At 39.5% G+C, this 22,078-nt stretch overlaps 1 protein-coding gene across 1 annotated transcript; it reads left to right on the plus strand.

Moving 5' to 3' along the window:
- The first annotated feature begins 12,064 nt into the window (after window positions 1–12,064).
- LOC122291843 lies at window positions 12,065–21,901 on the plus strand. Its single transcript, XM_043099854.1, has 5 exons — window positions 12,065–12,624; window positions 13,546–16,419; window positions 19,114–19,167; window positions 20,284–20,637; window positions 21,400–21,901. Exons 1-4 carry the CDS (start codon window positions 12,154–12,156, stop codon window positions 20,527–20,529), a joined length of 3,645 nt encoding a protein of 1,214 aa, XP_042955788.1. The 5' UTR covers window positions 12,065–12,153; the 3' UTR covers window positions 20,530–20,637; window positions 21,400–21,901.
- Window positions 21,902–22,078: the final 177 nt, after the last annotated feature.

Genomic DNA, 22,078 nt, shown 5'->3' on the forward strand with positions numbered 1-22,078 from the left:
TTATTTGATGAATTTGAATTAAACATTAGAGGTGTTTCTCTGTGTTTTTGGGCGATTCTCTTATATTCTTTTTCCTATGAATTATCTATTAAAACTAACCTGCAGAATAATCATTGTTCTATCCGGCATCACTATTTAGGCTCAAAAATTAGAAATTTCTAAAGAATACCCATTACATTTTAAGCATGAAAACAAGAAGACTCCTGTTCGAATTTGATAAAATTGGAAACATATAAACGAGTCACAATTAACTTTGTAAAAGTTGGAAACATATACACGAGTCACAATTAACTTTGGGCATTGAAAGCGACCAAAACCAACCAATTCTTACTTTGAGAGGGCATAGAGAGATTTGCAAGAGATTGAAATTAGCTAGAGAGAGAAAGTAAGAGAGAGTAACCTGTGATGGATCTGTGTAGGAGAGAGTGGGGCAGACGGAGAAGTACGTGAGAGTGCGCAAATCTGGATGCAAGGTAGAGAAGCAACAAAGGGATGATACAGATAAAGGGGAGAAGCAACGGAAGGGCAACGACAAACAGAGAGGGTGGCTAGAGTTTGAGGAGAGCTCAAGTCAAAATGTTTTTGTCGGTGATCTTTTTCGACCTATAATAAGGTGTTTAAACCCAGTATTTGACTTAATCTGATGAACCCGACTTTGTCATATTAGATCTTACGGATCGGGCCCAAGGCTTTTTATGTACAAGCCTAGCATTCATGGAGTGTAATTGATAACCTTGAAACAAATGACATGGATTTCATGGCATGTAACAAATAAACTTGTAATGGATAGCATGGCACTCATGGTATGTAACAATTAAACTTATAACAGATAAGAGAGCATTCATATCATGCAATAGATAACATTGTCACGAATGTCTTGGCTTTCATGGCATGGAACAAGTAAACTTGGAGTGGATGGCATGATATTCATGGCATGTAACAATTAAAAATGTAACAAATGACATGGCATGTAATAAAAGTTTACTTGCAATTTTATCGCGTAACGTAAAGTGTAAATGAGTATGAACTGAAATGAGATATTTTCTAAAGTTAGAATATCCCACTAAAGTCTTATGAACATAAAAATTATTAACTTAGATCTAAATTTACAAAGTTACCCCTCTACTTGTGAGAAATTACAAATTTGTCCCTAAAATAAGGATTTTGCAAACGAACTCCAAAACTTATTGAAATTTACATCATAAATTTCATCCTAAATCTAAATGTAAATTCAGAAAAATTTAAAAATGTGTCAAAACTAAGAGAAACACTCCTTGATCGAAACACTCCTAGGCCAAAAAAATGATTTTGTTGCTAATTAACCTTCTAACATACTAACATGCTTAAACGGAATTTATCAACTCTCAAAGTCACAAAATTTGTTCTAAAATCATGCTAAGACAATAATTTACACATTTCATAAATACATGAACTCATTATATCAAAGAAAATGATAAAGCACCAAATTTAGGTTAAATAAAACCAACTCTTGTGTTCTTGGTCTAACACCTTCATATTAACTCCAAGTACACCAAATGTCCATTAAAAAAAAAAAAAAAAAACTCTTCTAACATGTTCATCATTCAAACTTAGGTGATATCATGCTTTGGACTTGAAACAGAATAACTAAGTCCTTGATTTTATGCAATAAAACTTGAGGTAACACAACCATATACCTCACATTCAAGTCATAACTAGATCTAGGCAATAAAACTTGCATGTCATAGCAAACAATTCATCAAAACAAAATATCATACCCAAGAGCCTCTAGTTTAAGCTTTAAAACAAACTATTCCATATTCGTCAAAACCCCATCAAATATTTAAACCATAAATCTTCAAAAATAAACACTTAACACATGTAGAAAAGCCTCAAGAACCATATATTTCAAAATCAAAGCCATAGGAACAACTTCCTAAAACCAAAGTCGCAACCTAAGCCAAAACAGAAAGTTTTTTGAGCCAATCAGTTTCTAACACTTTGAAATCATGCAAAATGCTTTTATAAAACTACTAATATGCTTTAAATCCAATCCTAACTTAAATATAAACATGTTAGCACTTTATCACAAAAATATATACCCAATATCAAGAATATTACAAAACTTTCAAAATTCCACACAAACATCAAATTTGTCAACACCTAAACCTTTCAACCAAAAACACTATATTTCATCAATCCAATCTCAACAAAAAACTTACCAACACACACCCCAAATAAACTAAACTCAATTCTAGATAGAATGGAAGAGGTTAGAAATTAAGAAAATACTTACAAAAAGCTGGAAACTCAAGAGGCAAAACTATCCAGATTTGCTCTCTAGCTCTCTCTTGGTTTTGCTCTCTAGAAATGGAAGGAGAAAATGGACCAAGTGTGGAGGAAATGAAGAGGGCATGGACTGTATAGAAGGGGCCAACTTCGTGGTTAAGTTATGACAGTTTGTTGGGAGAGATTGCTTGTGCAATTGGGGAAAACATGGGCTATAAATATGCTAGAAGAAGCTTTTTTGTTAGGTGACTTTGAGGGGCTTTTTGGTTGCTTGTTTGACTTGCCAAAGGGGGACTATTTGGGGATGTTCATGAGGTGGAATGACACCCAAAGCATGACCTTGTAAGAGTATAGAAACTTACTTAAGAATCTTGGGCGATTTTGGTTAGGCCAAAGATGGGATTAACTGAATAGGCTCAATTTGGGGTCTCAATCACTTAGTTAGGATTTTCGCTAGAGTTAACTCCAAAATAAATTTTTCTTGGTCAAATGTAATTATCAAGATGTAAGAGAGTAGGTGAGATTGTAGGAGTGTGTACTCGAGTGGTTAATTGCATGAAGAAATGATTTAACCAAGTGATAGCACACTTAATCAAAATTGAGTGGTTTAGGGTTTGGAAACCAATTTGGGTTTTGGTTTCGTACAAGGATTTAGGGTTTGGATTGGATTTTAAATTTTTGAGATTTCATTAGAGTTAAAACCTTCTTTTTGGTTAATTAAATAGTGTTTGGTTGAATAGAATAATGTTTTGTATAAGAGGCATGGTGGCATGACTTGAATCGCACTTCATTTCCTTCACATTTTCTCTCCATGTGACAAGTGTCCTAACACTATTCATATGAGTGGCTAGAATTATACTATATGTCTAGAAAAATGTTGTTTTGGACATTCTACATGGCAACATGATAGCTATTTGAAACAGGTACCATGTGGCGCTCTCCCAGTGTAACTATTTATCAAAAAAATCTCAAAATTTTTTCATTGCACTGTAAAATTCTAAATATTTGTAGGAGTCTAATGGTTCAATTTGTTTCATAAAATTCTATTCCTAGGTGTCTTAGTTAAAAAGAAAGGCACTCTCATCCACTTTTAATCCTAAAAACTAGAAACATATTTTTACACCGTAAAATCTTAAATATTCAAATAAATCTAATGGTGCAATTTGTTTCGTAAACTTATACTCCTAAATGCTTTAACTAAATAAGAATGTAACTTTGTTACCATAGTGGATCAGGATTCGACTGTGACAATAGACTAAAACCTAAACAATTGCTCGATTCGCAAAATCACGAAATTTCTAAGGTCTACAAAAATTCACCTATCGAATATTTTTTGGGTCATTAGACCTCATCCCCACCTTTTAGAGTCCTTAAGCTTGTCTGTTTGATGGGTAGATAGGTTGCTCAATCCACCACCTGGATCTCCCACCTCTAATGCCATTGTATCACAACCAAAAACAATATCACAACCAACAAAGTAAAAAACATATCACAATCAATATATCACAACCATATGTATTTCCACTATAGACTAGATTTACACTTTGAGACCTACAATCATTCTCTCCATGCTCATAAACCACCAAATTCGCACTTGAATGCCCACGACTATGGCTCTCCATGCACAAGAACCACTAAATCCCTGCTGGGAGGCCCCATGACCATGGCTTTCGATGCGCCACTCTTATGGTTGTAATTGCTAGTTTTGAGAAAAAGAAGTGGAGGAGATGAAGAAAAAGAAGAGAAGGAGAGGAAGAAGAAGAAGGTAAGGAGAAGAGAAGGAGGATGAATGGACATGAAGAAAAAGAAGAGAAAATGATAAGGAAGAAGAGAAGCTAAGATATTTTTTTTTTTTTTAATCATGGTGTGAATATGAAATGTTACTTTTTATCATGATTGGTGTAGACATTAGCACTTTCTTTGTATGTTGTTTCTCTATTACATAAAATGTGAATGTAAAGTTTGAGATTTCTATCTAATTATACGATATTATCTATTAAGTATATTGTTCTATTATTGGATTGTATCTAAAAACCCGAAGGTATAAGATTCTATATTGCTTTGGCTAAGCCTTGCCATGGGTTATAATTGTGGCCTTTGTTCTGAGTGCACTCGGTGACCACATATATGTACAACCCTGCCATGGGGGTAAACATGGCCTCTGTTTTGTTTCAGTTTTGCCTATGCCTAAGGTCTTTTGTCTATATTATTATTGTGATGAAATGCTTTTGAAATACCACTATTTATTAATGAGATTGTTTTGTTCTACATTCTATAATTGGCTCATATTTACACTAATATAAATTTGCTTCTTACTGAGTTGGTAATCCTTTTGTCTCCACCATTTTTTTTAAATGAATTTATTAGTTGTGATAGTTGGAATAGAAGGTGTAATACCCCATAAGAAATTCTTTCCATTTTAGAATCTAGATATGCCATGAAAACTTAGGATAAATTCATAATTAGGAACTAGTTAGGTATTCAGTTGGATAGCATAGTTGATTTATGATCTGCGGAGGGAACATAATGCCTTTTGGAATTTTTTGAGGCACTTAGATTCATAATTAGATTCATATGAATTCTTAGGATTTCATGGTGCAATAAAAAGTCTCATGATTTTTGAGTGCTAAATGGACCAATTTGAGAGCACCACATGATGTCTAGCGCGTCACGCCATCAACTAGTTGTCACGTCACCATGTAAGATGTCCAAGTAAGCCTAGGAACACTAAGAAATCTCATGGACACATGACACCATTACTACCCTCCATTTGGACCACCTTTACACATGTCAAGCCTTATACACATGTGCAAGTAAATTGTCTGAAAGGCAAGTTAAACCATGCTTCTCTTACATCTCTTATACACACCATGCCTTCCACTTACACTCTTGTACCACCCATAACCAGCTGCCATTGAATTTGTCCTTGAAACTCCAAAAACTGATCCAAACCTTGCCAACCACCCAATCGGTTTGCACTTTCTCATTCCCTCTTGACTTGATCCTCTTTACAAGCAACCAAGATACTCCATTGTACCACCAACCCAGCCCTATGCCTTGCCTTGTACCTCCCATGTCAATCCCCAAAAACTCCTCACATTCTCATGCAAAATCGTCCATCCCTACCCCACACAATCGACAAAATTCAAACCACTAACCATCAAGGATTTTGTTCACTTCAACAAGCAACTTCTCATCACCCCCATGCCTTGCTTGATCAAAAACTACATATGCTTACCCTTAGTCATTTGTCTCACTTGCACACAAAACACTTCACTTTTTCAGAGTAAAATTGAAAGGGTGAGAGAGAAGCAAGGTGAAGCTAGGCATTTCTTTTGGTGACTAGCTTGATAAGCTTACTATTTCTCAACCTCTCCTCTTTTATTTTGTGTTATTTTAAGTTAGGAACTTGATGGTTTGGGTGTTGGAATGATTTCCTTAAGATTTGATAGTTGAATTTTGGTGATGATGGAGTACAGTGATTTAGGCTAGCTTGTGTTGTTGGTTTTGGAATTTTGTTTTGAAATTCCATATAGTCTTAGCTTTATTTTGATAATTTTGGTTTCTAATGAAGTTAGTGACATGTATGGTGTATCAGCCATTGGTTTATGCTTGTAGCACAAGTGATTTAATTTAAAATGTGGCATGCACTAATTATGTTTACTAAAACCAAAACTACCATGAGCTCCTTTGAAAGATTTGATTATTTTGAGTTCTAAAGTATGGTCTGGTGAACAGACCTTGAAACCCCTTGTTAATGAGAGTTAGATCCATGTTCTAAGTTCTATTTTGAGCCATGAAACTGGGTTTAAGTTAAGTCCTTGATGAATATTTATGAAAACATGATTTTGATACAAGCTTCGAGGTTCTTGCCTAGTTACTTGTTTTAATCTTAAAGTTAGTTGTGATATCATTAAAATGGTGCTACAGACAATTCGTACATAAGAGGACTTGACTTTCTTCACGTAGTTGAGTAACTATGATCCGATGGAACTCTTTGGGACTTAAGCAACGTCGTGCAGAGATTGGGCCCCCATTCCATGGGGAAAGTAGCAGGGATGCCTTGGACTAATCTCTCATATTTGGTCTCCCAGAGGACAAGTTGTCACGTAACTAGGTAGCTTAACACACAATTGGCATTAGAAGGGAGGTGGGCTCAACCGCGTAGATTGTGTACGAACGTGGCTGGGTAGGCAAGCCAGGAGCTTTGGAGGTTGGGCGGTCCTTGACCTTTTCTTCCTATTAACTTTTCATGGAAATGGTGACAGCTGGGAGATCGAGAGGCAAGCAACTCGCCACAAGTCTTTAGTTAAGGTTGAGCAGTGCGTTTAGGCTTGACTCACATCATTGACCCTTACACTCGGCAAGGGTGGTGAATAGCACGTTAAAACTAAACTCGCCCTGAGTCTTTAGAGGAGGTTGAGCAATGCATTCAGGTTGGACTCGCCTCATTGACCTTTGCACTTGGCAAGGGGGCCAAGCAGCACGTTAAGCCTAAACTCGCCCTAAGTCTTTAGAGGAGGTCGAGCTGTGCATTTAGACTGGACTCACCTCATTGACCCTTGCCCTCGACAAGGGGGGCCAAGCAATGCATTAAGGTTGGACTCGGCCTAAGCAATGTCGGGCAATTGAAAGACTAAACCTACACTTCGCCATGAGACAGGTCGGGCCACCTTAAGACCAAACCAACCTATTGGTCCTCAATGGGGAAGGTAAGTAGGAGACGCTTGTTCATACTGCGAAAGTCAAACTAGTTAGTGTAAACAATCTTTGAAATTCGCAAACCTAAACTGTCTTGCTGAAATGCGGTGAAGGTCTAATGCATTCTGTTCGGTGTTCTTTTGCAGGAAATGACATTCTGAAGTTATGTCAGGTAGTTGAAGGACAAAATTTAAACTCCACCAAGGGAGGTGTAGAGCTACCCCATTGGTTCCCCTGGGAGGTACTTTTTTGGACTGTTGAGAAGCTAGTTCGCACTTCGCCATGATGGGGACAAGGTAAGTTTTTTGGACAGTTGAGAGACTGTTTGAACAGTTTATGACTTGACCCACTCCCACTCGTTGACATCACAAGAAAGGTAAGTGAGGGTCAAGCTAGCACTGATCTCACTCATCATCATGGTAGAGGTTGGGATAAGTCGTTCAGGCAGTCAAGAGGCTAGACCTACTCTCCTCCATAGGGAGTTCAGGCCACTGCGGGGGCTGGTCTTGCTTATCAACCCTTACAAGGAGGTAGGTTGTTCGAGCAGTTTGGGACTTGACCCACTCCTACTTGTTGACGCTCACGAGGAAGGTAAACTTGTTGGGCAACCAAGGGCTAGCTCACACTTCTTCGCATGAGGCATAAAGCAGCCTTAGGCATTACACCCATCCATTGTTGCCCTGAGAGGAAGGTAAATGTTGGACAGCTAACTAGCTGGTCCACATTTCGCCATGATGAGGGCAGGATAAGTTGTTATGGCTGCCAAGAGACTGGACCCGCTTTACTCCATGGGGGAGGTCGGGCTGCTGCTGGGGCCAAACTTTCTTGTTGACCCTCAGGGGGAGACAAGTTGTTTGACTAGTTTGTGACTGGACTCGCTCCGACCCGTTAGCATCACAAGGAAGGTAAGTGAGGGTCAAGCTAATGCTGATCTCACTCTTCATCATGGCAAAGGTCAAGGTAAGTTGTTCGAACAACCATGAGGCTGGACCCGCTCTACTTCGTGGGGGAGGTTGGGTCGCCACAGGGGCTAGACCCACCTGTTGACCCTTGCGGGGAGGTAGGCTATTTGGACAGTTTGGGATTGAACCCACTCTCGCTTGTTGACACTCACAAGAAAGGTAAGTTGTCAGGTAGCCAAGGGCTAGCCCGCACTTCACCATGGGAGGGATAAAGCAACTTAGGACATTACACCCATCCCTTTGTTGCCCCATCGGGAGGTAAGTAGTCATTGGAGATTTCACTGATGGAGATTTTCCGTTAGTGGAGATTACGTTGATAGAGATAGCATCGATGGAGATAACATCGATGGAGATAGGGAGCTTACACATTATATTCCTGAAAAGTCATACTTTCATTATTGGAGTTTGTGTTGTCAATATGGAAATGAAAATTACAAATCATAAAACATTTAGCAATAAAAGTTTCATAAGTGCTTAGCATTTCATAGGTGTGGCAGTTTGTTCCCTTTGGAGTCTAGGAGCCAGTAGGAACTTGAGTTGTTGTTAGAGGCAACCATGTAGGGGCTTTCCCACTAAGGGCCCAACTTCCATTCATCTTGAATGGTGGTTCCCGTTTGTTTCAGCACGAGGTCCCCAACCTTGAATTTCCTCAGGCATACCCGTCTGTTGAAACATCATTCCATCCTCCTCTTGTTGACAACTATTCTCACCTCCGCTTCAGGCTTGACCTCTTCCAGCAAGTCAAGTTGCTCTTCTAATCGCTCATTGTTGGAGTCCTTTTTAAAGTGTTGCACCCTATAGGTGGGGATCCTAATTTCAACCTGCGGCATTACCTCATGGCTGTAAGTGAGGGTGAATGGGGTCTCTCCTGTCAGTGTCCTTACCGTGATCCGATATGCCCACAAAACTCTGGGGAGTTCCTTCACCCAAGTGCCCTTCTTGTCACTAAGTTTATTCTTGAGTATCCTTATCAGCGTCTTGTTGGTCGCCTCCATCTATCCGTTAGACTAGGGATGTCCTGTGGATGAGTAGCAGAATTTGATTCCTAACTCCAGTACTAGTCTCGATAGGGGTCAGAGTCAAATTGCCTCACATTATCTAATATGATTATGTGTAGGGCTGAAAACCGACCCTATCAGTGCAGTTTTGGTCCTAAACAAAACTGCTGATGAAGGGAGACAAAACAAATTACCATCTGTTCATCGGTTCAGTTTTAGTTTACAAGTCTCAAAAACAAAGATCACAAATTCACAACAAAGATCACAGATTCACAAAACTAAGTAATAACAAAAAAAAAAAGGATTGGTACCCTAAGAAGATGTACAGAAAATGGATCGATACAAAGTCTTAGGTTTAAAAAAGATGCACAGAAAAAAATAAAAAATAAAAGATAACGAAAGCCTTAGCTAAGAGCTTGAGAACTGAGAAGATGTCATTTCTGATTGGAAGCCTTAACGGTGACTGTGGGCATAGGTGAACGACTGAGGGATGGAGGTAGGTGAACGGCGACCGGCTCAAGGGGATGAAATCAATTGGGCTACATCGTCGTTGGAAGGGGAGCTTGCAAAGTGCCAACTAGAGTGGAGATTGAAAGGGGAGGGGGGCAGCGGGAGTCTAAAAATTGAGAAGTGAGAAGAAAACCGAAGTTGAACTCCAAGAGAAGAGGAGGGACGTGGGGGGCATTTAAACTCTAGGTTGAAACGGTGAAGCCAAACGGTGCAGTTTCTTTTATATGTTGTTTCAAACTAACATCCTACAATTCACTTAAATAAGTGAAACGGTGTCGTTTCATATTTATAAAAATTTTTAAAAAATATATATTATATCCTATTGGTTAGTTTAGCGATCCAGTCTAGGCACAAACCAGGATTGTACTGCTAGACATTGGTTTTGACTTAAAACCACTGCTAGCTAACCAGTTATATGCCGGTTCTGAGCTCTGATGGTTGGTCTAAGTCGGTCTTGATTGGTTTGGGCGGTTCTTGTATAGCCCTAATGATACAGGGAATGCTAAATCTACAGATGGCAATCTTTCATAGGAAGTGTGTGATGTTGCTCGCCGTGATTGATGCCAATGCCTCAGCCTCTACTTATTTGGTGAAATAGTCTACTGTGACCACCATGAATTTTACCCCTCCTTTGTCCGGGTGGAGAGGGCCCACCAGGTCAACTCACCATTGGCAAAGGGTAAGTATAAAGTGATCGATGTCAGTTCTTCCGGCAAGCGATGGGCACTTTAGAGTACTCTTGGCACTTCTTACACTTTCGCACGTACTCCTCAGCATCCTAAAGGCTGCACAGCCAATAATACCCCACCCTCATCACTTTGCTTGCCAACGCCTTCCCTCCTGAGTGGTCGCCACAAATTCCCTCGTGTACCTATACTAGCATGTATTGGGCTTCTTCGAATAAGATGCACCTTAGGAGGGGTGTGGAGTACCCCCTTCAATACAGGATGCCATCAACTATAGTGTAACGCATTGCTTTATTCCTAATCTTCCTGGCTTCCAACCTATCGTCAATTACCTCATTGGCGTCTAAGTATTTGATAATATCCAGCACCCACTTTAGGGCTCTTGGTTTGATTTCCACTACCTCAATCCCTACGGTAGGTATCTCGGCAGTCTTGATCATCATTCGCTCAGGGAGGGGAGAATTTTCTTGCCTAGACGCTACTCTTGCCAACTTGTTTGCTTTTTGATTCTCAGCCCTTGGAACTTGCTAAATTTGGACGTATTTGAAGTCGATGCACTTGGCCTCTGTTAGTGTTAAATATTTTTTCAATTTTTTGCTCTTTGTAGCAAATTCTCCCCATACTTGCCTGATCACTACCTAGGAGTTAGCTCATACCTCTACTTCCCTAGCTCCCAAAGACTTGGCAATCGTTAGGCTAAAGAACAATGCCTCGTATTTTGTCTCGTTGCTCATAGTTTTGAATACCAGCTTAATGGCATAATTATGTTCTTCACCATTTTCCATAACAATATGCACCCCCACTCTCCCTTCTACCTGACAAGACCAACCATTGACAAAGACTTGCCAGGGATTCATGGAATGTGCATGTTCGACCTCCTCTAGGAAGTCGGTGAATTCTGCTACAAAATCTACCAACACTTGCATCTTGACCGAAGTCTATGGTGAGTACTTGATGTCGAATTCGCTCAACTCCACGGCCTAGTTCGTGAGGCGTTTGGTATTTGCAGGATCTTTTTCAAGGGGTCTTGGTGAGGACCTTTATTTGGGGAGCTTGAAAGTATGAACGGAGCTTCCAAGTGGTTACCACCAAGGTGAAGGCTAGCTGCTCTATGCGTAGGTATCTGGCCTCTGCTCCCCGATAGGCTCAGCTGGTGTAGTACACGGGTCTCTAGATTCAACTTTCGTCTCATACCAAGGCTGAGGAGACTGCCTACAGGGAGACTGATAAGTATAAGACCAAAACTTCTCCACACCTAGGCTGACTGAGTAGCAAAGGGCTAGTGAGGTACTACATGACCTCTAAGTCGATTCTGGTGGCTTCCTATCCTTTTTGCCCTATTACATATGCTCTCCGTCAGACTTCTCCCACTTGTTGTAAGAAGATCAAAGGCTCATCGTGTTTCCTGCTTGCCTGCCTGCATAGGTTCTCTAAGGCTAGATGTCATAGGGGAAGGGGCCAGGGTGACTTGTCCCTTCTTGTCTTGCATTTTGGGACTTCCCTCTCAATTACAGCCATAGGCTAACCTTAGACGTATGGCCGAAGGCCCTTAATGGGCTAGTTGGTCAGCCTAGTCTCCCTATATTTGGACATGCATTCTAGGCCCTTAGCCTGAGGGGAAAAATCCCCTTACATAGTTGATTGGAACTATTGATAATTAATCAAATAATCAAGTACAAAATTAATTTTTCTCCTTCTTTTATAGAGTTATCTAAATTTACCGATCTCAATTTTTTGGATCTTTTGCAACATTGTAACATTTAAATTCTAGGTAATCCTTCTTTAATCAAAGTCGTCTTTATAACCTTTAACACCGCCACTACAGTCGATTGATAAAAGAGTTAACTAGATCTTCGGCACTTGTAAACGCGACAAGGGTTCCTTGTCGAATCGTGACAACAGTCAGAGCAGAGTCCTTTGCCGGTCGGTCGCCCTCCCACCCCCCTCCCCAACCAATCCAATCACAGAGACCAGACCTCAAATCTTCTCTCTCTCTCTCTCTCTCTCTATCTGTCTTCCTCTCTCTCTATGGACCCTTCCAACCCCAGCCCCTCTTCCATGCGAGTCCTGATTCGCCCACCACCTTCTTCTTCCGCAACCTCTTCATCCTTCCAAACCCCTCTCCCTCCTCTAGATACCCCACCTTCATCCTCATCACAACCTCGCTCTCCAGACGGCGTCGTCGTCGTGGGCGTGATTTCCAGAAGACCCGACTACTCGGCCCGGCTTATCAACCGGGTCCTCGAATCTAACGTTTTCGGCTCAGGTAACCTGGACAAGAACTTGTGCCCGGCGGATAAAGAGGAGGTGATGGACTGGTTCAAGTGGAGGAGAATCAGCTACTACCACGACCCGGAGAAGGGCATTTTGTTTTTACAGTTTGCTTCGACCCGCTGCCCTGCTATGGACGGCCACTCGGGTGCCGGGTCGGGTTTCGGTTCGGCGGTGGAGGAGGAGCACGACTTTTGGGATCTCCAGGAGGTGCTCTTTATGTTCACTGTGAGTCGTTTCCTTTTCCATTTGGTTAATACCGTTGATATGGGATTTTTTTTTTTGATATATATATATATATGTTGATTTGGGATTGTTACTTCGAATTTATCGACGAGGAAAAGTTAAGCGATGGTAATAGAAGTCAAGGAGATATAGACCAACTCATACTCATAGTGCTATTGCCAAAATACTGTAAACTCAACTCAATTAGTTTATTTCTTGGGATGTACTTTGAAACCATGGGAGCCAATTGTGGGACATAGTTAGAAATTACAGTGAATATATACAGTGCTCAGTGCTATGACAAGTTCTGATGACCTTTCTATTTATTGATTTTTATTTCCTTCATAAGTTGTATGACACCTATTGGTTGAAATGGTAGAAGTTTGTTTCATATGAACTTGAGGAGCTTGTAGTTCCATAGGCTCAGAAAATGCAGGTTGCTTACAGGTTTTGCCAGCATAATTTTTTCTTTTAGTACCTTTGATTAGTAAGTTGCAGAAGCCCCAAGTGGCTTTTGAACCCACGTCCTCGCCCTCCACTTTCTACTTGTGGGTCGAGGAAGTGCCATCCGAGCAATATCTCACTGGCAGCAATGAATTTGTGGAAATGATGATTCTTTGATATTGTGGTCATCTAGAGTCAAACGGGGAGAAATTATCTGGAATATTTGTTATTTCACCTTTTCCTTCAAATTTGTTCTTATTTTCTGCGTCACATGAAATTTAAGAGTATCATCCTCAGTAAAGGAAAAGCACCCTGCCTGTAAGGGGGACTGAATGAAAACGTTGTGGTTGTTTGAACCTTCCAAGATCAAGTTTTGGGTTCTTGATTTAGGGGTCAATGTGTTGTATTTGTACTTTTGATGAAAACACACTCTAGTAATTGTTATATGTGATGATCAGCTCAAATAACAAATGCATGCAGGTTTGCCATGTGGTAATATATATTCAGGAGGGATCGCGCTTTGATACTCAAATTTTGAAAAAATTTCGAGTTTTACAGGCCGCCAAGCATGCTTTGGCTCCATTTGTAAGATCCCGAACCACACTGCCATTGCCATCTAGGCCTAACTCTTCTTCATCCTCACGACCTACGACATCTTCTGTGTCCTCCAGCAATCCTTCTCCTGGCAGAAGTGGCAGTACCTTGAGTCGCAATAGTTCTGCTATTTCTCTCATGTCAGGTTTAGGGTCTTATACCTCTTTGTTTCCAGGGCAGTGTACTCCAGTCATGCTGTTTGTTTTTGTCGATGATTTCTCAGATGTTGCAAATCCAAGTTCTAATGTGGAGGAGTCAACAGATACCTCGTCACTTAATCAATCTTCTAGTCTGAGCAGTTCAACTAGACCAAGCATGCCAGTCAAAAGTTCTGGTTCTGTTATGGTGCTTGCACGCCCTGTGAGCAAATCTGAAGGTGGTTTTATGAAGAAACTACAGTCGTCTCTTGAAGGACAGATTCGGTTTTTAATTAAGAAATGCCGAATACTTTCAGGTCCTGAAACAAGTCATGCTGGTTCAAGAAGTGGGGTTGCTTCAAGTTCTGCACCTCTGTTTTCACTCGATGCATCGAGAGCAGTTGTACTGTTAGATCAATCTACAATTCAGAGATGCGAGTCTCTTGAGTGTGCCGCTGGCCTTGTTGAAGATGTCTTAAATGGAAAGGCAACATCAGATTCTCTTCTGCTTGAAACCCATGGTCAGAGTTCAAGCAAAGAGGATATACTATTCATAAAGGACTTCATTTACAGGCAGACTGATATTTTAAGAGGGAGAGGCGGCCTGTTCACTAATGCCAACAGTGGGTCAGCTGCTGGAGTTGGTATGGTTGCCATTGCTGCTGCTGCAGCAGCTGCCTCAGCTGCATCTGGAAAGACATTTACTACTCCTGAACTTCCAAATGTGGAAACTTGGTTATCCTCCAGTCAACTAATTTTGCGAGGACTGCTCTGTGCAAAAGGTGGGTGCATAGATGAAGTTGAAATTAGCAAAAGAAAACCTCGATTACGAAACACTGCTCCACCACTGGTTGAAGGATCTGCTTCCCGAAATATGGATCCTCTAGATGTTGCAGTATCCTGGTTAGAATGTGGTCGAGGACTGAACACAAAATTTTCCACTTTGTGGTGTGAAAGAGCCCTTCCAGATGCCAAAGATGTTTACATAAATAATTTGCCTGCTTGTTATCCAACTTCACAGCATGAAGCTCATTTGGAGAAAGCTTTGCATGCCTTCCATTCGATGGTCAAGGGACCAGCAGTGCAACTTTTTGCAAAAAGATTGGAAAATGAATGCACATCCATCTGGAAATCTGGGAGGCAGCTCTGTGATGCTGTCAGTTTGACTGGCAAACCATGCATGCATCAGAGGCATGATGTCCAAACTGATCAGTCACTTTTAGGAGCTGAGGCCAAGCCACATTCTAGTGGATATGTATTCCTTCATGCTTGTGCATGTGGTCGTTCACGGCGACTACAATCTGACCCATTTGATTTTGAATCAGCAAATATTAATTCTAATTGCTTTTCAGACTGTGATAAGCTCCTTCCTGCACTTCAACTTCCAGAAGTAAGCAATGCAGGACCAATTCAGCTGTCATGGAATTTGTTGCGTATTGGGGGTGCAAGGTACTATGAGCCTTCGAAAGGCTTGTGTCAGAGTGGGTTTTCTGCCACTATGAAGTTCCTTATGAAATGGACTATATCTCTGGAGATGCGCAAAGGTCTATATGGTTCAGAAAGTGCTGTGCAACACAGTTCTCTGACGAGGTCAAGTACAAGCCCCAAGGTTGAGTTTAGTACAGATAGGGATATGACAAAAACTAGTATTTCACAGGTCTACTTGGGCGACATGCAGACTGGGGGTGAACATCAAGGGAAGCCTTCAGAAAACGTCATGTCTGATGACACTAAAATCAGTTTTGGTAAAGGTCTTCCCAATTTTACACTGAGAAAGCCATTTTCTGCGGTCGTTGCTGGATCAGCAGCTGCAGATTCAGGTTTCCCTCCTCTTCAGAAGTGGAAGCAAACTTCTTCTGTTTCAGAGAAGAATAAGCAAAGTAGGACAAGAGATCGGAGTATTGTACGGGTTCACGCAATTGATAATCATCAAGGGTCTCAAAAGTCTGAAGATATTTTATCTGTTCAGGAAACCTTAAATGGTGTAGATACTAATGGCTGCACCGACAGTGATCCTGTCTTACAGATAGGCAGTAATGTAATTCCAGTAAATGTAAATGGTGTGGAAAAAAACAGACTGAACTCCTATTTGAAGCATGAAATAATGTATGTTGGATTTGAGCATGAATGCCCCCATGGACATCGTTTCCTATTGAATCCAGAGCATCTCAATGAACTAGGACCCTCATATTCATTCCTTGAAGAATCTCACATTGCTTCTTCGATTGAAATTTCAGAGCATGATGTAGGGTATCCTTCAAAATCGGGGAAAAATGGTGGTCATGGTAAAGTTCATCGAAACTCAAAAGTGATGACTACTAATGCTTTGAGTAAGGAGAAAAATATGGATAAATTGAGAGAGCTAGTAGATAATGGTAATCTATATTTTGGGGGGATGATACAGTTCTCTGGACCAAGGAAGGAACAGAATCAGACATCCCTCAGAGTATCGCAAGCAGGCTTTCAGTCTATTAATCTTGATGATGGTGCATGTGCTGTCTCCATGTTGAATAGAAATTTGCCAATATTCATGAATTGCCCACACTGCAGGCTCTCCAAGAAAAAGGATCTAACAAAGATTAAGTTTGCTGGCACAATATCACAGCTCCAAAGAATCTTTCTGGTACAACATGCTTACTATTTGAATCTTTCTGCATTGCCTATATTCTTGTACAAAAAATCTGGGCTTTGTAGTCAGAAAATTCCCTCTCATGAAGAATAATCTTCCATTTTTATTCATAAAGTGTCATGTTTTAAAGTATTAGATGCCAATTTAAAGTAAAATATGAGACACTGAATGAGACACTGAACATTTACTAGAATTGTCAGTAATTTTTCCCTTAACATACCAGCTGAATTTATTTGCATGGGTCACCAAAATCATTTGGTCGACCAAAATGTTTTGATTAGTTTCATATTGTTTAGAGCAAAAGATATACTTGGAACAACTCCAAAAATCTGTATTTGGTCAACATATGCAAATTAGACTGGTCTTCATATTTTGTGTTTTTGTTTCTTTTCATTCTGTTTCAGTTTTTAAAAGCCTTCTGTTACTTACACGATATTGATCCTCTGTTTGTTCTCCATGTCTTGTTCAAATGTAGTTATTCAATTTCACGCATCTATCTCACCCTCATACCTCACATAAGATGGATCAAAATTACCAGAAATCTTCCATATTATAGTCCTTTAGACTGTTCAATAAATTAGGAAGTATATTTCATGGTTGACAATTCATTTTTGTTATTACACATGAGTCTTGGGAGATAGTTTCTTTCTTTGTGAATAGCTGTGTTGCGAATTCTCATCCTATATCACAGGGACGAACATTTTGAGAACAGATGCCAGCCCGCTGTATATTTTATGAATGAGCTTTACTTGAAAGTAAGTTAAATATTGTTAATGATTAAGAATGTTGCCTGAGTACATAGGGCCTATAAATGTGAAACACCTAATAAGATAATGAAAAGAAGAAAAGTCCCAAAACCTAGAAATAGAACAGCCAAACTGAGCACTAATCCAATGATAAAGGCTTTAAAGCCACCTTAAAATCCCTTGCCATCTTTTACCTTACCCTCAAAGCTCTAATTTTTCCTTTCTCCAAGTACACCACAAGAGGCAATCCAGGATCATCTTCCACAATGTTTCACTCTGTGGACAAATAAACCTTCATTTCTGAAAAGCCTTCATTTCCACGACATTGCGAGGCCCAACCCAATCTAAGCCCATAAAACTGAAGAGAGCATTATTCCAAGGAGCGCTAGCCACCTCACAATGCTAAAATACGTATTATATGGTTTCCGCGTTTCTCTTGATCGTGCAACACCAATCTATCTCTATAAGATTATGAACCTTCCCCTAAGCAATTGCCCAAACAAAGAAAGCTACTCTCGTAGGTGTCTTGTTCTGCCTAACATTCTTCCATGTGAATGAGTTGCTCGCATGAGGAGATAACATATTATAATCAGATTTCACTTCAAATGTCCCACACTTTGAATGCCAAAAGAGCTTTCCCTTGCGACTTCTCAGCTGTACAGAATACAATCAATCCAAAAATGAGGTGAACTCTTTTTTATCATTTAAGTAAAATTTTATCAGAAAAATAGGCATAGCCCAAGTACATGAAAAATATACAAGAGCAAAACTTTTTGCATGATTGTCTAAAGATAGAAGGAAGCCATGAACGTTCATGCTATTAAAATCTACTGCAAGCGACCAATGGAATTAAGTATTAAGAAAAAAGCTCTAAGCTTGTCCATTGTCCTTTTGCGATTGTCAAAACTCCTTGCATTTCTCTCCAACTGTATGCACCACCATAGACAAATCGGGGACCATCTTCCACATCACAAGCTCATGCCCACATCACAATGCAATAATTAGTGATCGACAGACTCCCCACCTTTTTGCTCATACAACACCAACCTATCATAATGATTCAGTGTTTCCTTAGGTTGTCTAAGGTGAGGATCTTCTCTAAGGAAGCTGTCCATACGAAGAAGGAAACTTTTAGGGAAGCCTTAGTCTTCTATATGTTCTTCCAGGAATGGACTTGTATTTTTTATAATGAGGGACTTGTAGAATGAATGAACACTGAATCTCTTCTTCTTAGATGGACACCAAAGGATCTTTTCAACCTCCCCCATTCACTCTACTAGTGAACACAAGATTGTAGAAATGCGTAAATGTGTCAACTTCCCAATCTTGTGCAGCTCTTGAGAAAGGTAACATTCCACTGAGAGAAGTCATTAGATAAGTCCAGAAGGCCTGCAATTGAGGCCTCCTGCCGCCACGCGCTTCGTAAATCTCTGGGTAAGCTTCCAAAGCCCTACCCATGTGGTCCTCTCACCTCGTTCGAGCACCATCCTCCCCAACACGCACCATCTTTTAATTCTATAACAGCCCTCCATAAAGCCCCCCCTCTCTTTCTGGTATCTCCACAACCACTTACCCAATAAGGCCTTATTGAAAACCAATGGATTCCAAATTCCAAAAATGAGTTGAAATTTATAAAGAATGCATGTGTCCTACAAGAAATGATCTGGTTAGTGTACTTTGGTCCACCTGTGCTGTTAGATCTGAAAGACTGAATATAAAGGACTATACAGATTTCTCATATACAATATGTCAAGGGATGTATTACTTTTGAAAGCTTCATTACGTTTCATTTTTTCTGTACTTGTGATATGAAGTCTCTCTCCCTCCCTCTCTCCCGCCCTCTCTCCGTCTCCTTTTTTATGACATTTGAGGTAACTTATTGGGTAACTTAGTGTGCTTGTGGCTCAATACCGAGTGTCTAACTTATGGCATTTGCTTGTAGGTCACTCCTCCATTTCCAATCATATTAGCAACATGCCCTATTATACAATTTGAGGTATGTCTGGCTCGTTCACTATAACTTGCATGAGTATCTTTACAATACATCAAGTACTTGAGGTAGTTCTTTTTTAGCTCCAAAGTCTATAGTCCCACTCATAAAGATTTGAATCTTGGTTGTCCTATGTTTTCCTATTTTGTTTCTATTATCGAAAACTCTATTTACAGGCCCATATTTTGACACACCAGTGATGTGGAGGATATAGAGACATACCACATCAACTAATAAATAGAGTTTTAATTTTTTTTTTTTTTTTTTTATAACCGAAATGGATCCCACAACAAGTGGTGTGTTGACACACCAGGTTTGCAAGTAGCACAACTCTTCTATTAGAGTTATATCTGACAGGGTGGATTTTATGGCAGCATTTACTGAGAGCACTAGCAATGGTTTATTCATCTTTATTTTTATTCTCAAGTTTGAATAAACTTGCCTTAAAATCACTTACATTGGCTTATCTATCTTTATAATTTTAAATAACTATGAACAGTGATTATTCATCTTTGAAGATGTCCTTTTCCTTCTTCAAACATTATTTTATTGTTTTTTCTCTCTCCTCCCTACTCTCTCTTTTCTCTCTTTTCTTTTTTCTCCTCTCTCTCTTTATTATTTTATTATTATTTGATCAAAAAATACATAATCCAATGTAAGAATTTTTCTTCATATTCAAAATCAATCTTCAAAACATGTAATTTTACATATGAAGATAAAGAATCCATTGCCAATGCTCTGAGATGGTTGTGGATTAGGAGTTACACCTTTTTTTCATTGGTGTGGACTAGGAGTTACACTTATCATTTCTATTGTTTTGTTATCATCTCTCCTGGTCTGATTAGAGTCATAAAAAATAAATTAAAAAATTAAATTTGCTAGCATTATTAAAAATATAGCATTTTTGGGTGGGGGGACAGACTACCTTCAAGGTGGACTAAATACATCATGGTTATCTGAACTGTTGTTTAAATGCTCTTTTCTGGTGTTTCAGTTTGAAAGTTTTTGGGTTTATGAATGTTAATACCCACTTCATATTTTTGTTATTAAAACCGTGGGTTAATCTTTGTTGTAAATTGTGAGATTAGTTGTCCCCACGTCATAGCAATCACTTAATTGCAGGAATCGTGCCTACCTATATCAATTCCAGACCATGAGAAAAAACTACAGTTCAGTCTTGGATGCCAGGTGATCTTACCACCAGAGAGTTTCCTTACGCTTAAACTCCCCTTTGTGTATGGTGTGCAAAGGGAGGATGGAAGTCTACATCCGCTTAAACCATTTGAACATAAGCCAGAATTAACTGCCTGGATTAGTAAGGGCACAACATTGCAGGTCATGTCAAAGGGAAGCAGTATTGATGAGTGATCTCACTTGTATACAAATCTGCTGAAAGTTCAAAAACATGGCTGCTACATTGATCGACATTGTGATGTTGTTGCAGTTTCCATAGGCCGATTTGCATGACCAACTCAGGTGAGCGTAGCCATTGATATTATTCCTTGGATTATTTGCTGCCAATTAATATTCAAATATTTGAAAGTAGTTTATACTCCCTCTTCTCCTGTTACTTTCTTTTGTTTCTCCCCTACAAGATGAAAGATGAAAGTGCGAGCAAAATAATTAATGATTAAGATGTATGGTAAAACAACATTGCTATTTCATTTTCATCCAATGGAGGGCATAGTTCTAGCTAAAAAAAAATTAGCAGAAAGCATTACTGTTGCAAATGGTAAGTAGTTGCCTTTATGCCTTGTGTGAGTTGGTTTGAGGATCAGCATGATGGAACCTATTTTTTTTTTTTTTTTTTTCTTTGTTTTCCACTTTCTTATTTTAAAGTAGGAACACCATATGGCAGGATGCAATATACACCACTTCCACACATCGATTTTTGATAAATTTCCGAGTATTTCATTATGTTAATATATAAGAATTTAATCAGACAAGTATTAATTATACGTGGGTTACAAACTTACTGAGTATATGGTAAACACTGTTATATCAAGGTGTATCCAAACATCTTGTCCTAGAAGTACCTGATCTGTTTTAAATCTAAAATATTGTTCTTTAAAACTGGATTTGTTTACACGGTGTTGGATATTTATGGGGGTGAATATTGGAAAAGTAATGGCATCAAGTATGAGTACAGCTCTTTTTTAATTATTCATGCTTAAGAGTATCATGATGATGATGTTCTCTAGTTAGAATTGGAAACTTATGACTCTTTTGTGTTTGCAGGATGCGGACTTTCATGGATTATAACAATATTGCTTTTTGGTGATGGAGCTTCGACCAAAACTTCCTACTGAGCCTTATTATGGTTCCAAGTCAGTGTTGCAAGCGGAGAGCTATAAAATCCCAAGCAATGAATCTTGTGGGAAGTAGAAGTGAAAGAAGCACTTCGGTGCAAAGAGTTGACCTCGTGAAAAAGGATTGACGGCACTCTGCAATGGATAGCTGAGAGGACTTATAAGAAAAAGATATGTCCTTCCGAATTCAGCAAGAAGGCGACTTGGTTTCGATTAAAATTTGCTGATGTTATTGTCGCCGGAAATTTGTTCAGACTGAAGAGGGGCCTATCTTGTCAACAAGGTATTTTTCCAATACTGACGGCCAGGTATTTCTCACTTCTCACATCTACCATGCCGTCCTAAAATGTTGTGGATAAGTGTAATCTCCATGTTGGATCAAGTGAATCTTCCAAGTTAAGGGCATTCGTTCTTATTGTCTTCGTCTAAAAGAGACTACGATTTGCACGTTTTGCGCCCGAAATTGTCAAAATGATCAATTTATACTCCCAACTTACCAAATTTTGTCAATATACACTTCTGATCAAGACCTGACCACTAAGATCGATAATAAATACGACAATATGGATAATAGTAACAGTTAAACCGTAATAATCATCATGAGTGTA

Source organism: Carya illinoinensis, chromosome 13 (assembly GCF_018687715.1).
Source record: "Carya illinoinensis cultivar Pawnee chromosome 13, C.illinoinensisPawnee_v1, whole genome shotgun sequence".
Taxonomy (NCBI): domain Eukaryota; kingdom Viridiplantae; phylum Streptophyta; class Magnoliopsida; order Fagales; family Juglandaceae; genus Carya; species Carya illinoinensis.